This window comes from Equus asinus, chromosome 8 (genome assembly GCF_041296235.1).
Source record: "Equus asinus isolate D_3611 breed Donkey chromosome 8, EquAss-T2T_v2, whole genome shotgun sequence".
NCBI classification, from domain to species: domain Eukaryota; kingdom Metazoa; phylum Chordata; class Mammalia; order Perissodactyla; family Equidae; genus Equus; species Equus asinus.
This window is the reverse complement of record NC_091797.1, coordinates 69,665,234-69,683,882: the sequence shown is the minus strand read 5'-3', so window position 1 is coordinate 69,683,882 and position 18,649 is coordinate 69,665,234. Positions and strand designations below refer to the sequence as shown.

At 46.6% G+C, this 18,649-nt stretch overlaps 1 protein-coding gene across 26 annotated transcripts in view; it reads left to right on the top strand.

The window, feature by feature from the left end:
• The window catches only part of LOC106843859 (E1A-binding protein p400), a 120,040-nt gene extending 101,646 nt beyond the window's left edge, over nucleotides 1–18,394 (top strand). For 25 of the 26 annotated variants that reach the window (XM_044776097.2, XM_070515819.1, XM_044776103.2 and 22 more), the window contains 8 exons: nucleotides 1,273–1,480; nucleotides 1,612–1,796; nucleotides 3,461–3,679; nucleotides 5,949–6,144; nucleotides 6,559–6,683; nucleotides 8,523–8,669; nucleotides 14,400–14,477; nucleotides 15,326–18,394. In XM_044776097.2, the coding sequence (XP_044632032.2) occupies nucleotides 1,273–1,480; nucleotides 1,612–1,796; nucleotides 3,461–3,679; nucleotides 5,949–6,144; nucleotides 6,559–6,683; nucleotides 8,523–8,669; nucleotides 14,400–14,477; nucleotides 15,326–15,598 (1,431 nt within the window). In that variant the 3' untranslated portion in view covers nucleotides 15,599–18,394. The remainder of the gene's footprint in view (nucleotides 1–1,272; nucleotides 1,481–1,611; nucleotides 1,797–3,460; nucleotides 3,680–5,948; nucleotides 6,145–6,558; nucleotides 6,684–8,522; nucleotides 8,670–14,399; nucleotides 14,478–15,325) is intronic. The other variant, XM_044776111.2, reaches the window with a different exon arrangement.
• The last annotated feature ends 255 nt before the right edge of the window (nucleotides 18,395–18,649 follow it).

The window sequence follows — 18,649 nt, the reverse complement described above, 5'->3', positions numbered from 1 at the left end:
ATCTTTTGAAAATACCTTGAAGAACAAGGATAAAATAAAAACATTTTTAAAGAAAAACTGAGGGAATTACTGGTAGATCTCCACTAAATGATGTACTTTAAGCAGAAGGAAGGTGTTCCCTGATGGAAGCTCTGAGAAACAAGAGCAAAGGAAGTAAGCATGTGGACTAATTGAGGTGAGAATTGCCTTTACAAACAGCAGTAGCTTACTGTGGAATTAACAGAGAGAGACATGATATACACAATAACAATGACCTGGGAAAGGGCTAAAGGTGTCGGAGTGTTCTGCAATCTCTGTTGTTCAGAAAAAGTGTGAAATTACTGATTTTGGTAAGTATTCATGATGTAATTTTTAGACGAGCCACCAAAAGAATAAAAATAGAGTATGACTTCCAAATTTTGGGAGGGAAAAAATGGGATGAGGAAAAATAATCTGAAAGAAACAAGAGAGGAGATTAAGAGAAGCATGGAACGGATGGGTTGACAGCACAGAATAAGATGCTGGACTTAGATCTAAATATGCAAGTAATGAGATGAAGACAATCCGGAAGAAAATGAAACAGTCCAGGAAAGCGTAATGACTGTCTCTGCACCAAGGGGCAGCAGGGCAAGTAACACGTTTAAGGTCAGTTTCAGAGATGGAATTGGTAGAATTTGTCCACCAGTTCGTTGTGGGACTAGGCAGCTGTGACTCTGAGGGTCGCAGTGTGGCCACTCCGGCAGCTGCTCCCACCACTGGCCAGGGTGTGGGATGCAGGAGGCAGGGAGGCTTCTCCCAAGTTTTGGGCAAGGTGAAGGTGAGATGCTGCAAGACCCCAAGCAAATGGGAGAAGGTTCGGGGGTGTAGCTTCCTTACTGGATTGGGGATAATGGTGGAGAGCTAGGACCCTGGCCACTATGTGTTGGCGATAATCATGGGTATCTAGAGGATAGCCAAGAATCTCATAATGTTTCTTGGGACCAAAAGGTCTTTTGAGTGAGGACAGGGGGACTGGGACTTTTTATGATGGGAATGGAAATGTTGTCATCTGAAACTGTGTTCTTGTTTTCTGTGGTTAACACAATCCATTCTTCAGCTCAAGGCACATGGTTTGAATTTACAGGTGAAACTTACTCTCTCAGCACTTTGAGTTTGTCCAGCAGCCGAGATTTGGAATGTGCTTCACTTTTTCGGGTTTAGAGTTTGGTGCTCTTCTCTCTTCATCTGATGATTGTAAAAACCTTGGTGAATAGTCAGAGTAACCTGATAGTTGCCTCTGTTTGCCTTTTCCAGACCTCCGGAGGCTCTGCTCCTGCCCAGGTAGTCCACACTCAGCCGAGAGCAGTTGGCTCCCCAGCCACAGCCACATCCGACCTGGTGTCCCTGGCACCGACTCAGGGTGTTCGAGCAGTCACCTCTGTGACAGCCTCGGCTGTGGTCACTACCAGCCTGACCCCAGTACAGACCCCGACCCGGTCTTTGGTGACTCAAGTGTCCCAAGGTAAAGGCAGGTTTGGATTCCTGTGTGACCCATCACACTGTTAAAGTTAGTTAGGACTCCAGCTTCCATTTATTGTGGGAGGAGAGGAGGGCCAGTGCCAGTGTGCGGTGTAATGAAACAACTTCCTCCAGCCACAGGGGTTCAGCTTCCTGGGAAAACCATCACGCCTGCACACTTCCAGCTTCTCAGGCAGCAGCAGCAGCAGCAACAGCAGCAACAACAGCAGCAGCAGCAGACCTCGCAGGTGCAGGTTCCACAGATCCAGAGCCAGGCCCAGTCGCCTGCACAGATCAAAGCTGTAGGCAAGTTGACACCGGTGAGCATCTTCCAGAAAACCGTAAGCACACACTGTCTCTGGGATGATGCCTTGTTGCATCATTTAATTCAAAGTGTGTTGTGCACAAATCTACTGTTGTCTTTATGTGGGATGTGTGTTTGTGTTGTCTTTAAAAGCAACTTTTTGTACAGTGGTACTGTCATGATTGTGTGACCAGCTTGTTCACAGTGCTTTGGGAGCCTCAATTCCCATTTCCAAACGTATCTTCCCACTTGCTTTCCTGTGCTCCATGCAGCAGTTCAGCTCCAGAGAGGACCAGAAGGCCACTTGGTCCCCTTCCCAACCAGAGAAAATGCTGCTGAAAAGCATTCCTTGACAACTTTGGAGACCAGGTGTGAAGACTTGGTCTCTTCGGGAATAGTTCATTTGCAGTGTCGTTTCTCAAAGTTGGTCATTTGAGTACTGATCTTCCTGGTTTTTGCCAATCTGTGCACTACCTGTACTGTTATATATGTAGTACGTTCATTTTAAAAGGAAACACTATATTCCTGCCATAAATGGAAAAGTATTAATACTGGGCATAGAAAGTAACCAGAAAAACATGTAATAAAAACAAGGCAGTATTTTAGAATTCCAGCTAGCTATCAGGTCTGCCACAATAAGTACCTGACCTTGGGCCTGCCCCTTTTCGGTTACAGAGGGGACAAAAGGGCGTGTTGGAGGACATGCTGGCCCCGAGCCAAGGCTTCATCCTTGAAGCACTGAACTCATCCCAGGGGAAAAAAATGCAATCACATACAGCATTCAGTTCCTCAGTCACACCAGACACATTTCAGTGGCCATTGTGGCAGTGGCTGCCATATTGGATAACCCAGATCTAAAGCCTGTCCATGACAGCAGAAAGTTCTGTTGGATAGCACAAAGTTAGAGAACAGTCCCTGGGCCCTGCAGAGGCAAGTTGTCCTCGCTGGTCCCCCTGCCGGGGTTGCCGTCCCTTCTCAGCTTCCTGCTCCCCCCTCTCCAGGATGCAGGGTCTTCGCAGGCCCTCCTCACCCCCTTTCAGCTGCCTGCAGCCCCACCTACCCTCATGACCTGGTTCCCTTACTCTCCACGCTTCCTTCTCCTAAATCAGTTTCAAAATCATTTTCATTTTCAGCATGTTGAAAGAGATCTGATAGTTGTGAACCACTCACTATAAATTTTCTTAAAAAAATACATTTATTCCTTAAATTATTTTTTAAACTATCTTGATACCTTGACTTCTTTTAAAGACATAAGATTTGTTTATTAATTAAATCTTTATTTGGAGACAGTTGGAATAAAAATTGAGAGTTGACACACCTCTTAAAATAAATTTTGAAATTTCAAGAGGGACCATGATTTTAATAAGACTTTTAAAAATTTTAATGGTATTGCAGATTTAAATTGACTTGTTTGTGAGCAATAAGAACCTGGAAATTTTGCTATGAATTTACTAATCTGTCAGAATCACTGTTTGTAGTTTTCATCAATGATATGCTAATTTTTAATAAAGGAACATTTAAAAAATGTTGGGAAGGCCCTGGATGATAGTTTGCATACTGCACATTAGCACCTGTTTCTTTCAGTATTCAATGGAGGATATAAAGGTAAGCTAAAACCAAGATGCGTAAGAAATGGAATACAGTTAATATTGATGAGAAGATGCTTTCTCTGGGTTTTAGGAGCACCTGATCAAAATGCAGAAGCAGAAACTGCAGCTGCCCCAGCAGGCCCCCCCGCCACAGGCCCCTCCGGGGCCCCCACAGCCGACGGCACAGGTGCAAGTGCAGCCCCAGCCGCCTGCACAGCAGCAGAGCCCCCAGCTCACCACTGTCACAGCTCCGCGGCCGGGAGCCCTGCTCACGGGCACCACCGTGGCCAACCTCCAGGTGGCCCGGCTCGTAAGTTCCAGTTGATATGTCTGTTTTTCCAAAGCAGATCTTTTTACATTTTAATTGAACTGTTAACTGCTTGCTCAGGACCGTGTTGGGTGTTATGGCAGGCTTACACGTAAAGTAGAAGGTATGAGCTTTCCCCTAAGAACTTAAGTTCTCCTTGGAGAGGATGAACTGCAACATATGGGAAACATTATTCACGTAATCATACTTCCCAGAACTGAAGGGTCACAAAGCTTATGGTAGGCTGAGCAGTCAGGGGAGGTGGGGCGCAAGCTAGACCATAGAAGGAGGGTGAGATTTATGTTGGGGATGACGAGAGGGCGAGACATGGCACGTGGAAGGTGTGCAGTGCTGCTGGGGTGGAGATGCAGGGGTGAAGTTGATGTGGTTGAAGGGGTGTGGTGAAGGGGAACCGCCGGAGCCCGCAAACCAGGCTCTGGGGTTAGCAGCGCTTTGTGGGCACGGGGAGACTGGAGACTTCTGAAGACGGGAGTTACAGGTTGAAAAACCAGGCTCTGGGGTTAGCAGCGCTTTGTGGGCACGGGGAGACTGGAGACTTCTGAAGACGGGAGTTACAGGTTGAAAAACCAGGCTCTGGGGTTAGCAGCGCTTTGTGGGCACGGGGAGACTGGAGACTTCTGAAGACGGGAGTTACAGGTTGAAAAACCAGGCTCTGGGGTTAGCAGTGCTTTGTGGGCACGGGGAGACTGGAGACTTCTGAAGACGGGAGTTACAGGTTGAAAAACCAGGCTCTGGGGTTAGCAGTGCTTTGTGGGCATGGGGAGACTGGAGATTTCTGAAATAGGGAGTTACAGGTTGAAAATAGTGTCTGGGAAGATGAGTTACATTTAACAAGTGTGGATTGAATGTCCTGTGGGCCAGGCACTGTCACATCAGCGAGGCAGTACCCAGTTCAGGGAGCCCCGACCCTGGCACTGGTGACAGCTAACATCAGGGGTCCTGCTCCGCGCCAGGCGCTGACCTAGGCTCTATGCCTGTCACCTGACAGGTGCTCACAGACCACTGCTGAGGCAGGAGTGGGGGTTTTAATGTTAATTCCATTCTGCAGGTGCAGAAACTGAGGCACACAGCTTAAGTTGACTTGTCCAAATCCTACAGCTAGTCCCCTACAACTCACACTGGGATTGAGGGATCTGGGTGCTCAGGCTCTGTTTTACATGCACTTTACCCCTACTTTAAATCTGCAAGAGGGGGTACAAGTAGATAAAAACTGCAGAAGCAAGTTTGGTTTTACCTGTGTTCACAAAAAATGCAAATTCAAATGAGAAGGGTGGTAATCCTGTGTGATGGCCAGGGAGTGAGGAAGGCATGGTCCTTATGTGGGGCTTGTCTGATGGGAACCAGCTCCCCCAAGGAGGGGATTTTAGTAATTGAGCTAAAAAGTGTGCACACCGTTTTCCCCAACAATCCTGTTTCTCTTATATCCTAGAGAAACAATAGAACAACTGCACAGTGATGAATGTACAAGCTTGTTTGTTTCTGGAATGTTAGAGGAAGCATTCCTTGACTAAGAAGTTGACAGAGTAGGTTGTAGGGCATCCACACAGGAGGACAGGAAGCAGCTTTGAAGAGTGACCTTGTAAAAGGAAGAGAGACAGATTACACAATAGCTGTAATTCACTCCATTGTACGTACCTTGCAGCTAGCCACACAGATCAGAACGGGGCCTGTGGGCTGAGGGCTGGTTTTCACATGCATATGTGGGCAGTCTCAGGGTTATGGGTGATCTTTACTTCTTCATGTTTTCGCAGGTAGTCTCTGAGTTTTGTACATATAGAAATGGATTTATTTCTATTTTCCTTTTTAAAAATTTAACTTAACAAAGAAGTGCTTGGTAGTTGTGTGATAACTAAGCAGCAGGAGGTGATGGCAGTCCTCTTGGGGTGGGGGCAGGGGCTGAGCGTTAGCACGGCTGGAGCAGGAGGACACCTGGGGTGATCGGGTTACTCTGAGGTACAGGGGATGGAGGGAGATGCAGAGATGAGCACTCGGTGTGGGAGCAACATCGGAACAGCAGTGGGACGGATTATCTGTAGGTCCTGCAAAACCCTGTTCACTGCGTTTGATGGTGACAGATTAAGAAGCGTGGGTCACCTACAACGAGATGTTTTCCTTCACTTGACTGCTACTTTCTACCTTTGTGAATCTTTGTAAATTTCTCACCTCTTGACCTCTTGTGGGGGGGACATGTTTGCAAAGACACCCAGTATCCTGAATTTTTCTGGACTTTCTCGTTATTTTCACTGTTTAGACCCGGGTTCCCACTTCGCAGCTGCAGGCACAAGGGCAGATGCAGGCCCAGGCGCCCCAGCCGGCTCAGGTAGCCTTGGCGAAGCCTCCAGTGGTGTCTGTGCCTGCGGCCGTGGTCTCGTCGCCAGGCGTCACGACCCTGCCCATGAACGTTGCCGGGATCAGTGTGGCCATTGGGCAGCCACAGAAAGCCACAGGTGCCTGTTGTGTGCAGCCCTCACCCCCAACTGCTGTTCTGCTTAGAGCCTTGAACAGGGCTAAGTGGCCTTTTCTAGTAGAAGTGGCCGCCAGCCCTGCTGGCTCCTTTTCTAGACAGCCAGTTCCAGTGTGTCCCAGTGTATTTTAGCTGAAGTATCTCTCAGAGGTTCCCAAGTACAAGTTTTGGCCCTCAATTTAAACATTCACCTTCTGAGCTTCCCATCCCTTTATCTGAATGTTGTTGTGAACCTAGAACATTTTAAGTGGATGTAAGGCATGGCAGTATTTGTCTCCACATAGTTTCAGTGTATAGTTTTCTGTACAGAAATCAGTCAGTCTGAACTTAATGTGAGCCCTGAGACCCTCATTCCTGCTTTGTGCTTATGACTAAATGACTTGATCGGTGTTTGCAGGACAGACGGTTGTGGCCCAGCCGGTGCATGTCCAGCAGCTGCTGAAGCTCAAGCAGCAAGCTGTGCAGCAGCAGAAAGCCATCCAGCCACAGGCCGCCCCGGGCCCAGCAGCCGTTCAGCAGAAGGTACTGGGTTTCTGTGCAGGATTCTCACGTCATCCAATCTTTATGCTGAATTTGGCCCTCCTGCAAGGCATGGATGCACAGAGGACAAGAGGGTCCTGAATGGGCCCTGCCTTGTTGCCTGGCACCCACGTACAGGGGACCCTGTGGTCATGCACTTGGGCTGCACAGAGGATGACCTCAGGGTTGGAGCCGCTTCGAGGCCCAGGAGGGGAGGGAGAAGTTACTTGATGGGGAACCCGGTGCACCAAGGGCCTGTGGGGAACTGAGAAGGATGTAGGCTGTGGAATTGCAAGGCTGGGAGGGGACCGGAAGGATTCAGGGAAGCAGGTATAGCTCACGGTGTGCGACCTCACTTGGCTCCTGGTGTACAGAACAGACAGCGCCAGGCCAGGGCCACCACCAAGCTTGTAATCAGGTGAGGAACCAGGCAGGGACTGTGTCCTTACATATGTGTACTCAGAGAGTGGAGGAAGGGGAGAGCAAGGAGAGGGGACTTGATGTGAAGGAGTACCGGCAGCATCTTACTGACTCAGGGAGAAGTTTGAGAGGCGGCTCTGAGCCGATTCAGCTCCCAAAGCCGAGTCCTGCTCCATGGCCGGTACTGGGGCTGCGTTGACGAGCCCGAGCAGAATTGAGGCCCTCCATCTTCCAGGGCTTCCACTTTACCCACTTACTGGCAGCATAGAGCCTGGCGTACAGATGATGGCATTTGGGACTTGAATTGTGCATTGCATCTGTGCTGTTTTATGACCTGGAGCTGGGATACATGGTCTGATGGTGGGGCAGCCATGGCTGCGGAGTGAGCTGGCACACGTTGCTCTCTCCCTGTGTGCTGAGAGCTCTCTGGGCATCTGGTGCTGATTCTCAGGACAGAGCTCATTTTCCTTTGAGGAAACTGAACCTCAAGGAAATGAAGTGAGTTACCTGGAGTCACAGAGCTGACTGTTGGGCTCCAGGGTCCTATGCTTGTCAGGCATCGGATGGGCATCTTTTCCTGAGTGTTGCTGCCTGTCTTGCAGGAAGGAGCCCTGCTAGGGGTCTGGTGGGGAGATAGTGCTGATCCTGACACTGTCGTGGTTTGTGGGGACAGCAGAACAGAAAACTGCAAGGAGAGCTGTCCTCAACCCAGTTGGCCTTGGGTGAGGTGATGGGTGCCAAGAGGGCAGGACGCTGGGAAGGGACAGCATTGATGAGGGAGATGGTCAGGCTTAGTTTATGCCTGAAAGAGAGAAATAGAAGCACTTTAGCTAAAGTGCTGGTCTGCACGTTAGTATAATTTGAAAGAAAACTTCTGAGATGCTTAAAAATATTTATATGTAGCCATGGCTTTGTATACCAAATGTATAAACCACATATATGCACAGCTTCTGAAGAGTAATATTTAAATTCTCCTGACAGAGAAAACTAGAAATTAGATTAAATAGGCAAAGCTTATGCTTGCAGGTTTGTTATCCCCTGTGGTAAATATTTTGGGGTATGTTCTAAATTCTTAAAATTATATTTGAGAAATTGTGTCATATGTTTTCTCTGTTGTGGTCAAGTTCACTTGCTCACATGTGAGCAGACACTGTACCAGCTGCTCCAGAGGATGTAAAGGTGACTCCCAGACCGGCCTGTGAGGGGACTTCCCGGGAGAGGAGGCAGGCAACACGTGGGCCAGGCACGCCGGAAGGGGCAGCTGCAGAAACGGAGTGGAGGGCAAACTGTGCCAGGGGCACGAAGTGATCACGTTGCGGGTGTCTGGGGCACTTGGGGCCCACACAGGAGGCCCTGATGGCTCTGAGAAGGGGCTGCAGAGCCGCGCCTGGCCCTAACCCTGGGCGGTCTCTCTTTCCTCAGATCACCGCACAGCAGATTGCTGCTCAGGGCCAACCACAGAAGGTCACCTATGCCACCCAGCCAGCCCTTAAAACCCAGTTTCTTACCACGCCCATCTCCCAGGCTCAGAAGCTGGCCGGAACTCAGCAGGTACAGACCCAGATCCAGGTGAGCATGAGTGAACACCAGGTTTGGATTGCAAAACACAGGCGCACAGGAGAGTGAGCATCGAACCTGCAAGGTTCAGAGAGTACAAATGGGGGGATACCCACAGAGCCAGAGCCCTGTTAAGAGAATGTCGTGGCCCTCTGCTGCTCCTCAGACATGGCTGGTCCCTCACATTCCTTGCTGGTGCTGCCACCTTGAGATCGCTGAGGTGTGGCTTGGGGGCTGTGCTGAAGTCACACTGCAGTAATGTCCTTTGCGTTTGTGAGACTCCTCCAGGAGCCATTCTTCTGCTTCACAAATTGACAGACTCTGTCACTCTGCGGCTGCTGGCTGTGGGCTGCTGCTGGCTTCTTCCTGCCTGTGGCTGTCCAGTGCCGCCCAGAGCAGCAGGACACACCTGGTTGAGGCGTGTAAGCGCCGAGTGTGGCAGCATGGGATGGGCGTGCGGGGCTGTGGTGTGCACGCATCCGTTGAGCCTCCACTGGGGTGCCAGCAGCACTCGCACTCCCCTCGGCCTCAGCCTCGGCAGCTAATGGGGATCTGTTGACCAGCAGATCTCCTCTTCTGTGGAGTGCCTGTTGGGGCATCTCCCAGTGTTGGTTTACATTCTGGAGATTAGCCTTCAGTTCTGTGTGCCAACTGTCTTCTTCCTTTATGGTGTCTTCGGACAAACAGAAGTTCTTAATTTTAACGTATTGGAATTTAGCAGTCTTTAAGTTTCTGAACAGTGCTTTTTGTGTCTTGCTTAAGAAATCGTTCCCAGAGGTCATGATGTTATTTTCCTGTATTGTCTCCTAAAAACTTGATAATTTTTCATTCACATTTAGGCCTTTAACCTTCCTGGAATTGATTTTTCCAGATGATATAAAAATAGGAGTTCACTTTAATTTTTTATGTGAATACCTTGTTGTTTCCAGCACTGCTTATTAAGGAGTTTGTTCTTTTCCTCTCATCCACAGTGTGACCTCCATGTGTCATGCCTAGTTCCGCGTGGGGCTTTTCTTCCGTGCGTGGTCTCTGTGCCCACACTGCTCTGTCTTCATCTCTCTGGCACATAATGAGACTTGGCATCTGGAAGCCAGATCCTTTGACCACATCCTAACGAGAACATCCTGCTGTTCGTGGCTCTGTGCACCTCTATATTAATTTTGAGTCAGCTTTCTCAGTTTACGCACCATAGTCAAAATTGTCAGGGTTTTCATTAGAGCTGCATTGACTGTAGATCTGAGTGAGGGAGAGTTGACATCTCCGCAGTCTTGACTTCAGATTCATCAGCATGATGTGTCTTTGTTGTTTAACTCTTCTTTAATGCCTTTTAATTAAGTTTTCTGATTTTTTCCATAAAAATCTTATCACTGTGTTAGATTTATTCCTAAATAACTAGTACTTTTTGATGCTTCTGTAATCTTACGTTTCTAAGCCTCCATTTTCTGTCTGTGTTTTATGCAGTTTGAACCTGGCAGCCTTGACCAGTTCTTGCTCCTTACACAGTCCATCCGCAGGTTCTTCTGCATTTCCCTTGTCTCGATGGCATCACTGTGAGCCATGGTGGCCAGGTCTTCCTCCTCCCTTGTCTCCCCCTCCTTCTTGCGTTGTGCTGGTGAGGCCCGTGGGGCAGCGTGACCAAGGTGCACAGATGAAAGCTCGACCACATTGCTGTTCTGCAGGGTTTGATTTTTAAATCACCGTTACTTGGAGTAAGAAAGTGCCCTTCTTTAGTTTGCTAGGAGTTTGTGTTCCTTTTTGTTGTGTCTGGACTCCCTGCCTGGTGATCTTCCCCCAGTCTCGAGGCTTTGAGTCCGTCTCAGTGCTGATGACTCCACATTCATACCTGCAGCCCATCGCCATCCCCATGCCAGATTCTCAGTCCTAGCTGCATTTGAAGAGTTCCCGTGAGAGGTGTCACCACATGGGTACTTCAGACCTCACCTGTGCACACCTGAACTGCGTCCCTGGAGGGGTATGATCTCACAGGTCCCTCAGATTTCACCTGTGTGTACCTGAGCTCCTCCCCCTCCAGTTCAGGAACAACAGTTCTGTCGTTCCTGACCTTCGGCCTTACCTGGGCCAAACCGACAGTCATTTCTCACTTCTCTGTCTCACATTCTGATCCAGTCCGTCAGAGATTCTGCAGTGAAATTTGTTGAAACTTGCTTTGTGGTCGTGTTGGCTACAGTCGTTGGGTCATTTTATTATTACTAAATCAAGTTTATTATTTGTGTGGTTTCGGTCTTCTCTTTCCTCACCGATTTGCTTGTTCTATCAATTACTGGGAGAGAGATATTAAAATCTCCTGTTCTGGCTGTGGGTTTATCTGTTTCTCCATCTTTGCGTTTTTCTTTTTCTCCCCAAGCCCCAGTATGTAGCTGTGTGTCCTAGTTGTAGGTCCTTCTGGTTCTTCTATGTGGGACGCCGCCACAGCATGGCTTGATGAGCGGTGCGTAGGTCTGTGCCCAGGATCTGAACCTGTGAACCCTGGGCTGCCAAAGCAGAGAGTGCGAACTTAACCACTACACCACTGGGCCAGCCCCATATTTTTGCTTTTCATATCGTATGTTCTATTATTACCTACATAAAAATTTGAAGTTTTAATTTTATTATTTTGAAGTGGCTCTCATTATCTTCGGTACCCTTTTTGGTCTTGAAGCCTGTTTTGCCTCATACTGAGAACCTCTCCGTCTTGTGTTGGAATCCCTGGTGTATCTCTCCCCTTTACCTTCAGCATTCTCTGTTTCATGCGTACCGCACAGAAGTAGTCAGGCTGATGCTGCCATTCCTGTTGTCATCTGGTCTCTCGGTTTTGGTCTTTTACCTGAACTGTGTTCCCTTACTTTATGGTGAGGACTGATGTGGCTGGGGTTTGGTTTCATTTCATTTGGGTTTCTCCTGCTTGTTCCATTTTCTCTCTCCATCTTTTCTTGCCTGTTCTTATACTGTTTATGTATTTATTTTTTGTCATCTGTTTTTTCTTCTCTACTAGTTTGAAAATCATATGTTCTCTTTCTGTTCTTTAACTGGTTACCCTAACATTTCCACAGACACATTTACCTTTTCAAAGCATAGTGCAGAGCACTGTCTCCGCTCTGTTCCTGAGCATTGTCTGTCCACTGTAGCTCTACCGGCCTCTCAGCGTCACTGCTGCCATCATCACGCATTCTCACTCTGTCTTTTTTTTGACTTTTCATGTGAAGTCACTGTGCTTCTGCCTGCAGCACATCCTTTGGCATTTCATGCAACGTTGGAAAATGCCTATATTTCACTCTTGTTCCTGAAAGAGAGTTTTGCTTAGTGTGGGATTCTAAATTGGCGTTTGTTTTCTCAGTACATTAAGAGTATTCCCTGGTTCCTGGGTCTTTTGTTGCTGATGTAAAGTCAGATGTCCGTCTGGCATGTTGCTGCTCTGACGGTCTTCTGTCTTCTTTCTCTCCATTTTCATTTGAGATCTTTTCTTTGTCTTTGGTGTTTTGCAATCACTGTGATGCTCCAGCTTGGGATTTGTTGATCTTTTGGAATTGGCATCCATCTTTCTCATCAGTTTAGGAACTGATCAGCTGTTACTCTTTGGATGTCGCCTCTGCCCCCTGTCCCTGCCCTCGAGGTATCTGCAGTCTTATGTTTTCTGTCTCGTCTCTGGCTGCAGTCTGAGTGCAGCCCTCCCGTCTGTCTTCGCTTGCTCATTTCCCTTGGTCATGTCTAGTCTGCTCTTAAGCTTGTCCATGGCCTTTTTATTTTGGCTGTTACATATTTTTTATTCTTACAAGTTCTCTTTGGTTTTCTCTAAAATCTGCTTGGTCATTGTTTGTAGTCTCTAGTTCCTACACACGTTTTCAGGCTGCACAGAGTGAGCACACTCTTTTGTGTGTGTCTGATAATTCTTCCATTTGAAGTCATGGTGCATCTGATTTTACTCGTTTCTGCTAATCTTGCTTCAGGAGCTGTGTTTCTTTGTCTTCATAGTACTTGTTGTCTTGTGAGCCTGTTTTCCTTGAAGTTTTGTTTGTGGGAATGCTTTGAGATCTGGGTTGAAGGTGGATTCTTGCTTCTGCTGGACTTTCATGGGTACCTTCAGGACCATATCAGCTTGTGACTTGAGGGTGTGGTATCTCTCAGGTAACGTCAATTTGGTCTCTGAACCTGTGTCTCCTCCTCCCCCAGCACCAAGGCCTAAGGCGGATGACCTCCTCATAACTGCTTTGGGTGACAGGATCGCAGCTGCAGGGGACGGCATGCAGCCCTCCTGTTAGCTCCTTGCTGAGAGCAGATTTGGACTTGGTCTCTTGTCTGCCACACCCTGGGAGACGTACAAACCCAGTGTGAGGCCTCCCCAGCCAGCACGTGCTCTTGGGATGAAAGCTGCCTGGCACCTCTGCTCATTGCTTGGGCTTCCCGCCCCTGCTTAGGTTTGGGAGCTAGGAGTTCCTGACTTCCCACAAGGTCATTGATGCATTTATGATGTTGTCTTAGTTTTATCCACGGTGTCTCAGTGTTTTCAGTGGTGTGCCAATCTGTGCTGGCCCACTGTGCTCCAGACGTGGTGGCTGACTGAGTCTTTATTTCCCATCAGTGCTGCAGAGGGCTCTATCAAGAGGCTCTTTTTATCTTAGTGAATGCTGTTTACAATTTTTTATTTTAAGTTAGAATGAACTAGTAAATGTTTTCCAATTAATTTTAGTTTTCACAATGAAGACTAACATTTACTTGGAGCTTTGTTATGTACGTCATATAATTTCACATTTTCTCCAGAATTATCTTGGGCAAGACTTACTTTCATCCCTGTTCTACAAGTTAGAGGCCTGAGTGGGGGGCGTCACAGCCCCCAGCAGCTGCCCGATCGGGAGCCCGTCTGCTTCTGTGAGCCAGTGCCCCGACAGCCTTGAGTAGACACAAGTGGTCTGAATCATCTTATTATGTTGAGATAGCAAGATATGTATGTGATGAAATATTTAGAAAGTGACCACAGGGTAGAAAGTTTTGTTTTTAACGAGGATGATTAAGAAAAATGGCAAAATAACCACTTTAAAATTTTGTACCTCTCTAGACTAGGGCTGAATCTTGGTGTTGGTCCGAATCGCTTCACAGTGGGGGTGGCTTCCTGGAACGCCACACAGACTTGTAGAAGGGCTCTCTTGAGAGCTTGTGAAATGCTAAAATAAGTCATTCCAACCTCAATTTCATTCTCTCATATAACCTTGGAGCAGTTTTTACTAAAAGAAAAAATTGTCTGAAATATGAGACCAAAAATTACACATGATTGCCGTTTAAGAAGGTGGTCATTATTCAGCATGAAGGTGAAATAACTGATTCTCTCAGGGTTCACACCTTGAGAGTCACACAGCACACTTTGAGAATTGCTCTTTTGTGTCATCTGGCCACTTTTTTTTGTATTAAGAACTGAGAAGGAGGGGCCTGTGCCGCGGCCGAGTGGTTAAAGTTCTGCTCACTCCACTTTGGCGGCCCGGGTTTGCGGGTTTGGATCCTGGGCATGGGCCTACTCCACTCACCAGTCATGCTGTGGCTCACATACAAAATAGAGGAAGCTTGGCACAGATTTAGCTCAGGGCTAATCCTCAAGCAAAAAAAAAAGAGGAGGATTGGCAGGGGGTGTTACCTCAGGGCAAATCTTGCTCACCAAAAACAAAAAGAACTGAGAAGGAAAGAAAGGGAGACAAATCTCTTTTTGTGCACATATTCTTTTGAATTCTACATTTGGCTTTTTTTCTTTTGTCGAAGGTTGCAAAACTCCCTCAAGTTGTCCAGCAGCAAACACCTGTGGCCAGCATCCAGCAGGTCGCCTCTGCCTCGCAGCAGGTAGGATTTGGGGACATGCAGCCGTCCGGGAAATTCCCAAGTGGACTTTCCAGTAAACTTCACATTTCCTAGGTTAGGAGAGTTCTTGGTTTCATCCTGAGGAAGTAGAATTCTAGTTATTAGAGAATTAATTTTGATTTTCAAAATATAGAAAAAAATTAGCTCTGGGGAAAAACCTTTGCTATCCTTAGACTAGCAGGAAAACACCTGAACAAACTATGTTCACACTCAGTGTGAAATACACTGAAGGAGTCCATTTCTAGGATCATTCCTTCAGCATAAGCTTAGATGTGTTCTATAAGCTGAAGCCGCCACACCATAGTTTTAAGGAAACTAAGAAAGAAAATAGAATCTGCTCACAGTGACCTTGGGACCTAGAAGTATAAGTCCTCCTGGAGACAGCTCTGACTTAACGTTCTTAATCGAGGAGCGGTCAGGCTCTTAACCGTTTTATTTACTGCTATAAAATGTGGCCATATGAAAGAGTGCTTTAAAAGCATTTTATTTTGTTCAAAACCACACCGGCATGTCAAGTTCAAGAAACAAAATAGTATTAAAAGCTGAACGCTACCACCACCACCCGTTGTCCCTTGTCGTTAACCCTGGCCTTTTTCCCAGAGGCATCCAGTTTTAGCCTAAAAGCAACAGTAGTTTAGTTTTCTACTTTTGTTTTGTTAGAAACCAGAGGTCATCTTTTGATATTTCAGGTAGCTTTCACATTTCACAAACGCATTCCTGCTAATTAAGTTCCTCAAATCCCCCTCCCCACCCCAAAGATGCTTTAGTTTGTCATGTGACTTGATCGGCATTTCCTAGGCAATGTGTATTTTCTAACTGTTTTGGTTCAGGCTTCCCCACAGACTGTGACCCTCACCCAGGCGACAGCGGCTGGGCAGCAGGTCCAGATGATCCCGGCAGTGACCGCGACAGCACAGGTGGTCCAGCAGAAACTCATGCAGCAGCAAGTTGTGACGACAGCAGCGGCGCAGCTTCAGACTCCTGGTGTTCCTAACCCAGGACAGGTGTCAGCCAGCTCTGATAGCCCAAACCAGCAGCCCAAATTACAAATGAGAGTCCCTGCCGTCAGGTTAAAGACGCCCACCAAACCTCCGTGTCCCTAGTCAGGAAAGCAGGGCGGCCTCAGGGTGGGCCACCCATGCACTCCACCATCCAGCCAAAGTCAGGTAGATTTTATTTATTGTTAAACCTTGGACAGTGGCATGTGAAGTGTAGCACCTGGAAAGCTCTAATTGAAACAAAGTCATGTAATTTTATTACAATGTGTCCTATCCTGCTGGAACAGCGATCCTCATTAAACATCCCCTTTTCTGTATTATGTGACTAATTGAAAAAGTAACAGTGGCCATTTTTCGTAAATCCTTTTACCTTTTAGTTTCTCCTCTAGAGCAATAGTGCTGGGTTTTGAAAGCCATTTAGAATTTCTTGGCTAGTATACCGTGTTTTGCACATCACAGTAGCCATTTGGAATGTGCAGTGAGTCATAAAACAAACTTTATGAGGCTACAACATGGTCTTTGACAGCATCTGCCTCTGTTTGGTTCTTTATACTTAACTGGAAATGCATCAAGGTCCTTAGAGAGGAGAGAGACTGGCTAAGGTAGATCATCTCAGGTCAGAGAAAGCCAATGTAGTTTCTTCCTTCCCTCCTAAAATGTGACTTGTTTGAACTTTTAAAGGAAATATTTAGTACTGACACCCATCAAAGCACATTCATGACATGTTCCTGGCTTGTGATGAAAGGACACAATCTGTGGTTGAATTTTCATTCCAAAGAGCAGCCAGTGTGGAATCCTTGAGACTGCTCCGCATCCCAGCACATCCACCATATTTTCCCAGCTTTTGGATAAAGTTCGTGTTAGGACTTAGTGCACTGAAGCAGCTCCAGTGGACCTTGTGAGGCTCCTGTCTCGGGCTGGTTTGGGGCCCAGAGCACTGCTCAAGTCTTGTTATGTTGCAGATGTCACTGCTGAGTGCATGGTGAGGCGGCGAATTGAGCGCTTAGAGCAGACGCTTGTCATCGCCCCCTTGCTTTCATGCCCAGCCCACGCGTGATCTGCAGAGGTGAGAAACCTCCTCATACAGGGTGGTTTATTTACAAACCTACAAGTGTTACCCACAGAAGTGGGCGTAGTAAACTCTTCATTGTAGATTTGTAACATCGGATTTCTGAGCCAGGGTCTCAGACGTGAGCAGATGCGCTTGCTCGTGGTTCTTCGTGCAGTGGAGGAGGGGCCCAGTTGAGGGGCAAAAGAGGAGGCCCATGTCTGCTACTGTTGTTATTTTTCACTATAGCAAGGTAATAGAAGCAATTGCAGGGCCTTGATTGGCTGATGATGTCTGCTCACCTGTGAGTTTTCACCCCGGCAAAAGGTGCAAGTCCCGTGACACCCTCTCTGCTCCGACTCTGGGCCTCTTTTACATTACTTGGTTGAGGAAATCAGATTGAGTTAGGTCTGTGTGTACTAAGGATCAGTTATGGTGTACTGAGATATTTTTCCTTTTCATTTTTAATTTTATTTAACCTCTTCCCTCCTCATCGTATCACTTCAAATGACATGAAGTATTTTGTCTTGTAATTTGTTTCCCATTAATTTATGTGGACAATAATATGACAGTACTTAGTGAAGCCAACTGGGCAGCTGATTTTTGAGCTCTTGGTGAGAAATTTTTAAAAAAGTAAAAATCAAGTGTTGGAAAAAATGGAAGGGATTTAACATTTCACTTAATTGAACATATCAAGACAGTACTATAATCTGTTTTCCTGTAACTGAACCTGTTCGTTCTGGTTTGGCACGTGCTGTCGTGAGAGAGCGTGGCACGCAGGAAGGCTGTCTGTGCACCTTTGAGTCTGGTTACCGAGGAAAAGTCCTGCTCTTTTCTGTCCTCACATGTGCAGAACTAACGTAGATAGGAATCCTCTTTTTTGAGCCTATTTTAATTTGTGCACCTTGTTCTATTTCTTCCTGTTCTTCATGGCAGTCTCCTTTTAGATGATGATAAAATGTTGAGTGCACGTATTTTAGACTACCCTAGACACAGCTGCCGGAATAGAAGTTCTTATTAATCTAGACACTAGAAGAGAATTTAGATACATCTCTCAAAAGGTTCCTAAGAGAACAGAACTGGGGTTCTGAATATTTGCATTGTGGAACTCCTGCTCTATCTTACTTTGTGAGTGACAGTCTCTTGTCTCTGAAGTGTGTTTTCTTCAGCGAGTCCCTAATGCACAATGTGGTACAGAAAAGAGTTTTACTTGTATCACTTGATTTAGTAACATCTAGATGTCCCCACTGACCTGCAGTCTTCAATAGAGTGATTTAAGTAAGAATCTTTCTTCAGGGATAGTGTTTTCCTGGCCTTCTGTTTTAAAGGTTAAACTTTCCATATTTAAGAATTAAAATAAGTATAGGAAGTCATCTAGGCCTCAGATCGTTATAGTTGGCAGAATCCTGCATGACCTTGTGAACCAGGGGTCTTACCAAGACAATATGTAGTGATTGACAGAAATCTTCAGAACAGAAATTATGAAGACAGCAGCCAGAACACTGTCAAACTCCAACTGGCCACCATAGAAAGCAGTTGTTCTTTAAATCAGAGACATCTGTTCTAAGTAAGTAAGGCCAGACTGTTGTAAAGCATCCCGTGGGAAGCAGGAGGTTGGATCCAAGCACTTGTGCAGATTTGGTGCCTAATCAGGCAGAGGCTTTCCTTTTTGCAATCTTTATGATTTTTTTTAACTGTTGTAACCAGATAGCTGTTGTGTTTTAAAATATAAAGGAAGAAGACTGAAATTGTAAATACTTTGTAAACATAATCATTTGTATTTGAATAGTAGCATTTTAAAGGGCACTGATACCCATCAAACAAAAAGTATAATAAAATGACTTTTTTATATACCTTTTAGTTTTGTGTTTCATAGAAAACTGGTATTCAAGTTAAAATAAGATACTAGTTGTGTGTATTTCATTTGTGTGAGGAAAAAACAAAACAAAAGGGAAACAAGCAGTGTTAAGAGGGAGAGGTTTTCTTCTCCTCGGCTACTCCCTCATGCTGTAGAAGGAACTAGAAGGGATGGAGTGTGCGTGGAGGTTGTCAGTGAAAATCGCCATTCATGTCTGCAGAGAGTCCACCTGGCCACTGCGTTCCAAAGC